At 45.1% G+C, this 13,320-nt stretch overlaps 1 protein-coding gene across 6 annotated transcripts in view; it reads left to right on the forward strand.

Annotated features, from left to right (window-relative positions):
• Positions 1-13,320, forward strand: part of LOC125463597 (protein kinase C alpha type) — a 343,618-nt gene that overhangs the window by 69,381 nt on the left and 260,917 nt on the right. Inside the window, exon 1 of one of the 6 annotated variants that reach the window (XM_048555057.2) lies at positions 8,059-8,107. The exons of the other annotated variants lie outside the window; for them this stretch is intronic. Coding sequence (XP_048411014.1) covers positions 8,083-8,107 — 25 coding nt within the window. The 5' untranslated portion in view covers positions 8,059-8,082. Of the gene's footprint in view, positions 1-8,058; positions 8,108-13,320 lie in introns of those variants that run through there. 6 annotated transcript variants of the gene reach the window in all.

A 13,320-nucleotide genomic window follows, 5' to 3' on the forward strand; every position in this document is an offset into this window, starting at 1 on the left:
CTCCTGAGATGCTGCTTGGCCTGCTGTGTTCATCCAGCCTCACATTTTATTATCTTGGAATTCTCCAGCATCTGCAGTTCCCATTATCTCTGATACTATCTCTTCCTGCATCTATCCTGTCCAGTCCTGTAGAATTTTAGAGGTTTCCATGTGATTTTCCCCTCTTGTTCTTCTGAACCCCAGCAAGTATATAATCCTACTGATTCAACCTCTCCCTGTGTGTCAGTCCTGCTATCCCAGGAATCAGTCTGCACTCCCCCAATACTACAACATCTACTATAGGTGTGCTCTCCCCAAGGCCCTATGTAATTGCAGCAAGACATCCCTGCTCCTGTACACCGACCCTCTAACTTTGAGGGGATTCTTTAACACCTGTTGAGTGCCTGCTTCCCTTCAGTCACCGGTGTGTGAGAATGTACAGATCTTGTTGCACATTCCCCTCTCTCACTTTATGGCCAAGCAAATAATCTAGTTTCCTGCTTTTGCCACCAAAGTGGACAACCTCCTCTTCATCCCAGTTATACTACAAATGCCATGCGTTTTCTCACTCACTCAACTTACACTGAAGCGTTTCTGCATTCTCCTCATAGCTTGCAACCAGAGTTGCAGATATCTCCAAATTTGGAGATATGACATTTAATCACGTAATCTACGCCATGAGCGTATATTGTGAACAGCTGGCATTTAAGTCCTGATCCCTGGGGAACTCCACTCATCACTTCTAGCCAATCTGAAAAAGGCCCACGTATTCCTAATTTTTGTTTCCTGCCTTTTCCCACTCTTAATCAATCCCTTTGTCCTCCTTTGCTCAATTCTAAATTGCTCCCACTCCTCATGTCTGCTGATCTTTCTGGCTAATTTGTATGTCTCCACCTTGAATCTGCCACCACCTCTAATTTCTCTTGTTCGTCATGGTTTGCCACCTTTTCTTATTTTACTTCTGCACAGACAGGAGTGGACAGTTTTTGCTGCTCACCCATGTGCTCTTGAATGTTTGCCGTTGCCATTCCATCCTCATCCCTTTAAGTAACGTTCCCCTATCCAACTCTCACCTCATGTCATCAGAGTTTCTTCGATTTTAAATTCAATTTAAATAGTACTCGAGTCTCAGAATCAATGACACCAATCTCCATCTTTAAGAGGAATTCTATAATAGTCATTTGTCCCCAAGGAACCCCACTCAACCAGATTGTCAAACATTCCTTTGTCCTTACACAATACCTCGTCAAGGATGGCCCGTTCTCGAGTTCGTTCCTCAATTTATTGGTCCAGAAAACCATCCTAAGCACACTTTAGGAATTCCTCCTTGACGGTATTGTTACGAATTTGATTTGCCCAATCTATAAGCAGATTCAAGTCACCCACAATTACAGATGTTCCTTTATTGCATATATCTCTAATTACCTGTTTAATATCATTCCCAACATCACTGCTATAGTTTGGAAGTTGACATATAATTCCCCACTAATGGATTTTGGCCCTTTGGCGTTTCTAAGCTCTATCCATACAGAATCCACATTGTTGGAGCTAATCCTTCCTCACTGTGGTCAGTCAGCGTCTGGCAGGGTGTTATTATTGTGTAGAGGAAACCATTCAGCCCACCATGTGTGTACTAGCTCTCCAAATACGCACCATGATTTATTACCATCCTTCTACCTTTCTCCCCACACCCTTGCACATTGAAGAATGATCCTTTCAATTAAAAACAATACCCTCGTGAATGCCCCAGTTTACTGCCTCTACCCTGCTTCCAGGCAGTGCATTTCACATCCACACTACTTGCTTTGTGAAACTGTGTATTTTTTTCCCCTCACATCTCCTTTTGTAAATCATGTTAAATTTGTGCCCTCTAGTTCCTGAAAACACTTACAAACCTGAACAGATTCTCTCCTATCCAGCCCCGTCATGATTATGAAAACTATTAGGCCTCCTATTGGCTGCTTTCATTTCTTCAAAAAGAACAGTCCCTACCTCTTCAATCTAAATTAAGTAATGTGATGTGGCCTTGTTTATCTTCTCTTGTATATTTGTACAAAACTGAGAATCATAGTATTGAAGAATCCATGTGTTACAGCTAACTGTTTGATATAGACATTTACTTTCTGAAGGTACCCAAGTATCAGGGCTAATAGTAACCTTGTGGTTTTCAACAGAGAAGCAGGTTTCCAGGAAAGGGCCGTTTTCACTTGATTCTGGATACAGATCGAGTTAGAGATCTTTTTACCCTCAGGCCACCTGCTGTGATATTGTGAGCATGTGTAATGTTGATGCCCTTTTTAAGAGATAACAACACTTTCAATCAGGAAATGGTTTCTTTTTATCGACCTGCTACCTAATGCCTTTAGTATCACAGTGATGCCTCCCGGTCCTCCCCCAAACCCTCCGATTTGTAGATGCAAAATTGAGCACGTGCGCAATTTCGTTGTTCAATATGTGAAGCGGCCACTTTAATTTTTTTGAGAAAAAGTTATTTCATTTCAGCACTTTTAGTTTCAATAAAGACTCTGTACATCCAGCCTCCCTCAAAACTTCAGAATTCTCCGCCTTGTGTTAAAGTTCCAGTTAAAGCTAACATCAGAGCCTGATGCAACCATCAAATGACCAGTTAGAACAAGGACAGCTCAATCAGTAATCCCTTCTCAAATACAGCACTTTAAATTACTGTTTGGGTTCTTTATATGAATGTTAAGTGGATTCAGTAAAGCCATTCATGAATAAAATAATAATAAAGTTTTTGCATATCTGGGAACAGGGCCCAATAATAAAGTGGCCTGGATGATTAAACAGCCAGCGAGGAAAAATAATCCGACTGGATTAAGCTGTGCATTGATAAGTGACGTTGCTTTTCCCGGATTTGCCAAGGGAATTGAAGGGATTGTGTGCTGCTGTTTGCTGTAACGGGCACATATGTTGCGGATGTGTCACTCTCAGGCTGCTCTCCTTTGGAAGGAGATGCGTTGCTGAGCAATTATCTCTCTGCTCTCTCTCTCCCCTCGGAGTCAGAAAGTTGAGAATTCCATTCCCTGCTTTCCACAATCCTGAGCTCGGGCTAATGCTCACAAGGCAGTACTTTAAGGGAAGTGCTGTGCTGTCAGCGATCCTACCTTTTGGATGTGTCACGAACCCAGCCCCTACCTGCACCCTGAGTTTGTGAAAAATCCCATGGCTCAGTGGTTGGCACTGCTGCCTCAGTATTAGGGACCTGGGTTCGATCCCACCCTCGGGTGACTGTCTGTGTGGAGTTTGCACATTCCCCCCATGTCTGCGTGGGTTTCCTCCCACAGTCTGAAGATGTGCAGATTAGGTGCGTTGGCCATGCTAAATTGCCTGTAGGGTCTAGGGATGTGAGAGTTCAGTGGTTAGCCATAGGGAATGCAGGGTTACAGGGATTGTGGGTAGTGGAGGTAGGTGAGTCTGGGTGGGATGGTCTGGAGGGCCAGCCTGGACTCGATGGCGAAATGGCCTGCTTCCACACAGCAGGGATTTTATGTTTCTAAGTGCTGGAGAGCTCTTCGAGAGAACCTGGACCAATATTAATCTCTCAGTCAGGATTGTTTTGTCACGTTGCTAGTTGTGGAATCTTGCTGCATTTCAGACATGCTGACAGTGAATGCCTGGGGCGCCTTTGGATGCTATGGAAATATGGGTTCTTTCATTTGGGACAGTCTTCCAGTGTTGCCCTCGGACTGATTTTTTTATAATATGAACTGGAGAGTGCGGTTTGAGCAGCCAGCTCCAGCTGCTGTTGATCCCACTCTCACATCCTCTTCCCCCACCCCCAGCCCACTGAAGGTGTGTGTCATTGTTCATAAAATGCTGAAACTCCCACCTGTCCTTCAGTCTCTGTCTTCCTTACGAACCTCTAATTATAGTGAACACCAGGTTAATGCAGCAATGGGTGTGTATGTTCACTCTGTGTAGCTAATAAATGGACCAATACTGAGGTTTCCTACTTGCAGAGAGTCCGCGGTAGCAGCCAGCAACTTGGGCTGAGGCTCAGGCCCAGGATCTCAGGAGATCAACAGAGATCCCAAGAGGAGGATGGAGGCCTGGCCTCTGCAGCTGGTCACAATTGGTTGTGTGTCTGTTCCATGAAGAGATTCACTCACTTGTGCAGCCCCTGAGGATTTGTGAAGACCTGCGATTCTTTTTGGTTTGTTGTTGGGAGCCCTGTCACCGACAGACTCCTTCACTGGTTCACTAGGAGTTTCTCTCAGCACGTGTCCCATGTTGAAAGGTACGGGGTTAGCACAGCCCTAAGATCTGGGAACAGAAGTCTGCCATTCAGCCCAACAAGCCAACTTCGCCATTTGACGTGATCATAGATAATCTGATAACTCCAGTTTCCCACCCATTTATTAAAGAAAAATGCCTTGGCCTTCAAAATATTTTGTTGACCCAGCCTCTCAAGACCTCTTGTGGGTAAAGAATTCCACAGATTCACAAATTCCCCCTTTATGTCTGTCTTGAATATGGGAGCCCTTTCTCTGAGATTCTATCCATGGTCCTAGATTCTCCCACAAGGAAAAACAACCTTTCCCTGTCAACGTACCTTGAACGTTTCAATGAAGGAGCCTCTCATTCTTCTAAACTCCAAGGAATACAGTGGGATAACATGAGGTAACAAGGTGTAGAGCTGGTTGAACACAGCAGGCCAAACAGCGCCAGAGGTGCAGGAGAGCGGATGTTTCGGGTCTTGCCCCTTCTTCAGAAAAAACGGGCCCTGACCCGAAATGTCAGCCTTCCTACTCCTCTGATGCTGCTTGGCCTGCTGTGTTCATCTGGCTCTACACCTTGTTATCTCAGATTCTCCAGCATTGGCAGTTCCTACCATCTCTGAAACTGTGTGATAACATCTTCGGTTTGAGTCAGGGATTTGGTGAAGCTGTCCTGTGATGGATTCTGCGACACATTTTGTTCCTGTTCCAGGGCGGTCTCCTTGCCCTGTGCTGTGCCCAGTTTTACCTTGCTTTCTGTAACTGGTGAGTGGACAGGATGCACCAAAGCAATTGATAGTCTTTAAGGCCAGTGAGTTTGAGATTTTCATTATTCTGGTGGAAAAGTGCTTCCTGATTTTACTCCTGATTTTAATTCAAGCTGTTTTCTAGTTCTAGATTTCCATATTGGAGGAAATAATTTCTCCTCACTGCACGATCAAAACTTTTTATTTATCTAATCACCCTCATCTGATCAACTCTCCACTTTTTAAGAGATAGTAGGAACTGCAGATGCTGGAGAATCTGAGGTAACAAGGTGTAGAGCTGGATGAACACAGCAGGCCAAGCAGCATCAGAGAAGCAGGAAGGCTGACGTTTTGGGCCTAGACCCTTCATCAGAAAATGAAGAAAGGTCCTTTCTGAGGAAGGGTCGAGACCTGAAACGTCAGCCTTCCTGCTCCTCTGATGCTGCTTGGCATGTTGTGTTCATCCAGCTCTGCACCTTGCTATCTCCACTTCTGCAGTTCAGCTACATTTATGTTCGGGTTTCACTCGGAGTCTGCTGTACCCCTCTAAGGCCCCAAAGGATTTAGGGTCCAAGACTACATGTGATGTTCAAAGTATGATCTGACCAAGGCTTTGTACAATGAAGTTTCACAGTGTGGGATGGTGATCACTGGGGAGCTGACCATGAAGATTACCCAAGAGTAAAGCCTCTCCAAGTACGTTAGTGCCTTCTGTCTGTCTGTCTCTACCTGCTGTGTACAGACTGTTTTCAGGAGAAGACACATACGGAGATGAGGGACAATATGCCAGTAGCTGCCGTCAAGCCTGTGATGGACTGGAACGTAATTTCATTTGTTTGATGAGTTGCTGGTTATGTGTTGGATGATTGAAGACGAGAATTATAGAAGCTGTCAGTAAGCAATTGCCTTTATGTTTCAAAACAATGTTTATTAAACTAGAGCTCAGTGCATGAAATAAATTGACTGAAGACTGTGTTGCCCCTAAGGATCTGTTCCGAAGGCCTGTGTGCAGTGGAGGCTGTGCCAACATGATGATAAAACTGTTGAGCATATTGGAGTAGTCGCCAGCTAAGCCTTTAATCACTGTCTAACCAAGGCTCCTGCCAAGACAAACACTGTCCCCAGTCACACCGTTACGTTTGTGCGGAGCTGGAGGAACGCAGCAGGCCAGGCAGCATCAGAGGAGCAGGAAAGTTGACATTTCGGGTTGGGATCCTTCTTCACTGTTGTGTTTGTTAGTTTTAAATTCCTGCCATACTGCAACTTGCTACATTTGAGAAACTTCAAGTGCTTTAGCTGCGAGGTGTCATTAACCTTCCTTCGAAGCAGGAGGTGGGTATCTGGAAAATGTTTGAGATATATTTGCTTCGGCTGTTCCCGTGCCCAAATTACACAATTGCTTTATGTAAAAAAGACATTAATGCTGGACCTTGTTTTTGTTCTCATCTGCACTTCCTAGTACGTGGGCTGCCAGGAGAAATTGGAGCAGAAGCTGGCCATTCAGCCCATCGAAACTACTGTTCCATCTAATAAGTTCATAGCTGGTCAACTTTCCTGCTGTACCGCCATGTTCCTTCGTTCTATTACTCTCCAAAAGTCTGTCACCCTCCATTTTGAGTGTACACATCCGCGGGTTCCTGGATTCACCACAACCTCCAACAAGAGAACATCTAACCACCATGCATTGACATTCAATTCCTGAATCCCCAGCTGCCAACATCCTGTGGGTTACCATTGAGCAAAACTCAACTGGACTCACTACAGTAAAGACAGTGACCACAAGAGGAAGTCAGACGTTAGGAATCTAACAGCAAGTAACTCCCTTCCTGACTCATAGCAGCTGAAGAGGGTCAGGCAGTCGGCAGAGATGACCCCCTCCACAATCCACTGCCTGGACCTGTTTGATGCCAGTCTGGCTGGGCCCAGGAGCAACCGCATGAGGAGGTCTCTGAGCTGCCTGCACCCTCCCCACCCACGTGCCCAAAAATCAGGAGCGTGGGACTGATGTGGAACCAAAAACACAACAAAAGATTTTTGAAATAACCAAAAGGTGGGTGCAATCATCCACAGAGCCCAACTTATAAATACAAAGTCTGGTGAGCATGACATGCTCTCAGTCAACTCTAGCATTGTTCCATTGCCTTCTAAAGGGCTCTGCATTGCTAATACTGACTGGTCAGTACAGAAACCGAGACACTTCTCTTTGTGTTTAGAGCTTATGAGCAGCTCGTTCTCAAAGCTGCACACACCTATCAGTCCCCATCTGTGCAGTATATTTTCTCTATCAACTTGCTACAGAGATGTTGTGACCTACTTTGCGAGAAAGTGGCGCTAAACCTGGGCCTCCTGGCTCAGTGGTGGGGCCTCTACCACCGCACCACAGCGGTCTTTCGTATGTACCTGCTGTTAATTAATCAGTTTTAACATCAGTCTCTTGTTGAGCAGTGCCTGGGTGATGGTGACCCATTGAGACTGTGTCCGTGGAAATAGGCATCATCTCTAACCTACACCACCCTGCTGTGTGACTCCCTGATTCACCCTCGCTGGAGACTGAAGTAGAGAGATTATTGTCGCGAGTGAGCGTTCAGATTGGCTAATGGAACAGAAGTTGCTGTCTCTGCAGCAAAGTGTGGGATTTATTTATAGTGATGCAAGTGAATTGAGTAACAGCAGAAAGACAAGATAGTTATTCAAGTTTGAATCCAGGGCTGATGTCATGGAGATGCCACCAAACTGCATCTACCTTCCCATCACTGTCGCTCACTCAGACACTCACGTGCAGAGCCTCAGATGAAGTTACAATACTAACTGTTAAAACAGAGTGACATTTACAGTTTCCTAACAAGCCATTTGCCCTCACTGATCCATTTTGTTGATGTTATGCCTGGTACGAGCCACGTCCTGCCCTACTGCATCTTAGCCAATCAGCGTATCCTTTGTTTTATTTTTCCCTTTTGTGCATTTGTCCATCTCCTCTCCCCCCCCCCCCCCCCCCCCCTCCCCAACCACCAGCATCTGTCAGCTTGTGACCTTGATCATGCTGAGTTCGAGTCCCTATTCTTGGAGTACTGAGCATCTTTGACAGTCACTGCACTGAGGAGCTGAGAACTACAAGTGTGATGGTGGGAAGTGCTGCCTTGTTAAGTACGTGATGCTTTTGTTAATCCAGGAGTTTGGATGTATTGGAGCAGAATACATAGGAGCTCAGAAGTGACTAAGCTAAAGTAATCAAGTGAGCAAGATAACAGTTATTGAGCTGTGGGGAAAGGCCTTCTTTATCTCAAATGACTGCCCTTTATCTTTTGTTGTGAGTATTGAACATGATCTGGGAAATTGTATCACCAGCTCTGAGTCTGATTTATCTGACTCTGTAATGACTGGCTGAAAGTTGCTAACAGTGACTTCCCTCCTGGGTTAGTTTGGGTCTAGACCCTGCTGAAACCACACTCTGTCATACGCCAGTTTGATTGTGGCTGTAATTAGCTGGATGTGGCTCAGGGGGCAGTGTTTCCACCTCATTCCAGAGACCAGAACCCAGAAATCTAACCAGTTCTCGTCTTGGAGTGCTGAGGGAGTGCAGCACTGTTTGTGGTGCTGTTTTGAGACGAGATATTGAACTAAGGCGTTGTCTGGGTGGGTGCAAAACAATCCCATGGTCATGTTTGGAAGAAGAGCAGTGGGAATTCTTGTTTTGGTGTCCCAAACAATGTTTATCAACTTCATGAGAGAATTACTCTGGGACATTATTACATTGCAATTTGTGGCCGTTCTTCCCACAGTATAGCACTAAGCATGCTTCAGAATGCCTGATTTGCTGAAAATCAGTTTGAGAAGTCCTCGGGGTTTAACAGGTGTCATATAAATGCAGGTTTTGTTGTTTTTAGCTTTGAGCTTGTCCAGCTCATCACACTATCACCGACAGCCTTGGCTTGTTAACTTTGTTTCCCCTCTCCCAGGGATGCTATTCCACTGTCGGATACTAACAGATAAACCCATTAATTTGTAAGCAGATTTGTAACAGACCTGTTAATTCCTCTTCATCGAAAGCATGTAATTGTCAGGCCCCTCTTCAGGATCAGTGCTGGTGAGTTGTACTGCAGCTAAATGAAGGCACTGCAATGTGCAGAGCACTGATGCTGCCCTCCTGGTCTGGATGCATGTATTTCGAGTGCATAATTAGAGTGGCAATGAGTAATGGGTTGATAGTATCATTGTGTTTAAAAGTCACAGTGTTGAACAGAACTGCCCTGTTGGCTCGATGAGTTTATTGAGCTATGAAAGGGTTAATATGGAGGAGTGCCCTAAGCACTGTCCATTCTGACTTGATTGGAGAACAGTTCAGGATGGGGACCCACCATTTGTAACAATCTCTGCTGTAACTTGGGACTGATGTGCAATAAACTTGATGTTTAAGGCATGAGTCCCTTTTCATTAAAATAACAAGCAGTGTTCCTCTCCCACACCAGGCAAGGCAGCCCGTTTAGATCCCTATCCTAACAGTCCAGCTCGGCCTGATCCACAGAGCAGGCAGCCTCCTCTAACATGGTGGTCTGTAGTGAGGCTGATGACAGGAACAGTATGCTAATGCTCACTGATGGGCAGGCTGTACAGCAAATCCTCGACACAAACCCTTGGACCTTGTGGGAAGTGGATGAAGCAGAGACTCAGAAGCAGTCTGTGGTTGGACAGACCCACTAGAAAACAGTGTTTTTGGTATGTTTTTTAATGAAAAGTTTGACCAGAACCCCAAGGCTCATTCCATCACCCATCATCCCAACTAACTGTGAAACTTCACTAAGAGCACCCATTACTGACCACTCCAGTTGAATATGGGACTGTTGACCTTGATGACACACACTGGGAGGGTGACACTTATGGAAGTGCTCCCTCTCTAATGGGGCATTAAACTAAGGCTGTATCTAACCTCTTGGGTAAATGTAAAAGATTCCATGGCACTATTTCAAAGAAGCCCCCGTGAGTTATTCCTGGTTCCCTGTCCAATCGTTACCTCCCAATCAAGTTATGGAAAGCAAGTTCTCTGGTCATTAGTGCATTGATGTTTGTGGGAGCTTGCTGTGCACAGAACAGTCCTACATTTGACTTGAAAGAGATTGTCAAGCTTTCTCTTAAACACATGCGCAAAATTCGCCTCCGTCACCCCCTTTGCCAGTGTGATCCACCCCTTGGGTAAAGACTATTGTTCTGAATTCCCTCATGGACTGGTTAGTGTCTGCTCTCTGTCCATAGCTTGTGGCTGCGCTGAGATAATTTACCTTTACTTCTACCCAAGAAACCCTGCCTTTCTTGTTTCAATATATCTATCAGATCAGGTCAGCCTTGGAAAGGTATAACCTCCTGAACCTGGTGTCATCCTTGCCAATTACTTCTCACACTCTCACTGGGGTCTCTTATCGATACATTGCTCATCAGTCAGTTCAGACTTGGTATTACACTCCCCAGGAGTAGGTGAGACATGAACCCGGGGTTTCTGGCTCGGAGGTAAAACATTACCACTGCAACACAAGAGCCGTTCTCAGGCCATTAATGTCTGTTTTATCATATAACAATGGGAATGAGCCAGTACTCCCAAGTGCAGCCTGAGGAGGCGGTAAATGGCCCCATGTATTAATTGCAGAATTGTTGGTATTATTAAAGCTGCTTTCAGTAATTTGTATGTCTGTAATCCTCATCCAGTAGGCTCCATTGCTATTTGTTTGATGTAATTTGCATTACTTTTGCAAACAAAATGCTATAGCTCTCACTTATCAATATTAAAACTAAAGTTTCAATTACATGCCATTTCAGCAAGTTTAATAGCATGTTCCTGCATTGTTACCCAGAGTGGATATTCTGGCTCTGCAACATTAATGGACATTAAAAATAGCAGCATTGTTCGATTAACCAGCCAATCAAGATTCCAGATGTCAGTTTAAAAATACACCCGAGCGATTGCTGGGAATGAGAGGGGACGATGTAATAATACCAATCGTGTGTCTGTGTGCGCTCTGACAGTCCGAATAGGACTGGTCGCTGCCTGTTAATGTATCCTGGCGTCTCTCTAGGAGATGGCCTGACCAGGGATGAAACCGATTAATCCAGAAAGGCTGTGGAGATAAAAATAACACAATTTCCCAGCTTGTGTACAATCAAAAAAAAATCGCATTGGCAGAGTTTCTGACTGCAGGTTTTGTCAGCTGTATATTTTGGACAGTTCTGATGGGAGTGTGGGGATGGAATGCAGTATGGAGATGCTGGAAGTTGGATATTTTTGACCAGTTTTTCATTGAGTTGAGTTTGAAATTCTGTCATTATTAGAGAAGGGGAGTGCGTCTGCATCGGACTTCCTGTGTTTAGGAACAGAGAATCTTGGTATCTGGGTAAGAAAATGTGTTGGAACGTTGTTGGAACTCCTGAGAAAGAGTCTTTGTAGTGCAGAGGGTTTGAGGGCCGCAGAGTGGCTTGGACAGGCCTCTGTTGTGGTAGCGATTCCAACTTTGTGTCTGCCGCTCTGGAGAGGGAGATCTAATCTCCACTTTCTAATACAATCATAGTTTGAAGACCACTTCATACCGTTAGATAACAGACAGGGGTTGGTGGATGGGAATGTGAAATTTGAAACACAAACAGACCAGCGCTGATCTTACTGAATGATGGGGAAGGCTTGACAGGCGGGCGGGTGGGGTGGGGTGGGGTGGGGGTGTGGTGGTGCCGGGGGAGGGCGGGTGGGTGGGTTTTGCTGTGGAGATTAGCAGAAATATTCCATGATCTGAGCGACACTGCCTGAAAGGGCAGATTGAACTTTCAAAAGGGAATTAGATATAAATTCTTGCTAGGGAACAGGGCTCTGGGTTGGGCCTAACTGGATAGCTCTGTCAAGGAGCCAGTAGAGGCTGGATGGATTGAATGGCCTCCTGTTCTCTCTCATTCTGATTTTATCAACCAAGCTGCATCATCTAGAAACTGTGCTATTTTCTAAATGTCTGGTATTATTCTCTTCCTGTCTCTTTTGTCGTGACATTTGAACTATCACATTGAGTAAATGAGATAGCAGGAACAGCGGATTCTGGAGGATCTGAGATAACAGGGCGTAGAGCTGGATGAACACAGCAGACCAAGCAGCATCAGAGGAGCAGGCAAGCTGACATTTCAGAAAGAGGGTCTAGGCCCAAAACATCAGCCTTCCTGCTCTGATGCTGCTTGGCCTGCTGTGTTCATCCAGCTCTACACCTTGTTATCTCACATTGAGTCAATGATGCTTTTGACAAGTTTTACCCCTACTGCGGCCTGTGCTCTTGGGATAGATAAGTGGTGCATCAAGTGATTCAAGCTTGGACCTATTTTGTAAACCGGAATGATTACAGTTTCTGGTTTCCCTTGCCAGTATGCTGTCTATAAGTGCCACTTCATCTTGAGTGCCTTTTGAAGGTCAGTCAGTTCCCGTTGGAGCAGTGCTCATTGGCCAAGGTTAGTTGGTTAAATCACACTGTATCTACAATAATTTTTGAACAGCTCCTCCCTCTTGCTCCTGATGTGAGGAGCTGGATAAAACGAACCATTAACTTGTCTGAAAGCAAAATGTGCTGGAGTAACTCTAGTCGGCCTGACAGCATTTCTGGACAGAGACAGAGTTGGTGTTTCACGTCCAGCGTGACTCCGCTTTGAATTTTTTGCTTTGTGTGGTTATCATCTCCGACTGCAGCAGGTATCAGAATCTTTGAAAGTGACAACACTTTCTTTCTTTTGCATTTGCCTCACTCTGTTCTTTCTCTCTCTTTTCTGTGCTTTCCTGCTGAGGTCAGCAACCTCCCACAATTTGGTAATCTTTCAGAGAATCTCATTGACCCAGCTTCTGTTGGGTAACACAGGACCGAAGCAGTGCTGGAAAAAGACTCAGTCACTCAGCTTTTATCCTCTTATTCACCAGCATAATCTCCAGGATTACTCTTCCTCCGTTCCATTGGCGCTTCTTGTGGGTTGTCCTGATGAGTGCAAGACAAAAATCTTTTGACAAAACGCAACTCTTTTTTTTATATAAACAATACTGAACCAACTGTGCAGCTTCAAGAGGATCGGGAGGACCAGAAGGTAACTGGGGAGAAATGGAGGTGCCAATGAATATGAGCTGAGAGGAGAAGACGAGTAGATCTCGTGAAGTTTCAGTTTTTCTTGGCATAAATGTTTGAGAACCAACATGGGACTCTTCTTTGTATCGTTTTTTTTAGAAAGTTGGTACTGAGTTGGATCACACCGTGTAGCTCCTGTCACTAGAGCGGCCAGATTGTAGTGACAGACGTCAAATCTGTGGCTAACTGGGTCAGCAGTTCCGAGCTGTTCACCTGGTCAGAGTTATGAGCTGG

Source organism: Stegostoma tigrinum, chromosome 22, assembly GCF_030684315.1.
Source record: "Stegostoma tigrinum isolate sSteTig4 chromosome 22, sSteTig4.hap1, whole genome shotgun sequence".
Lineage (NCBI taxonomy): Eukaryota > Metazoa > Chordata > Chondrichthyes > Orectolobiformes > Stegostomatidae > Stegostoma > Stegostoma tigrinum.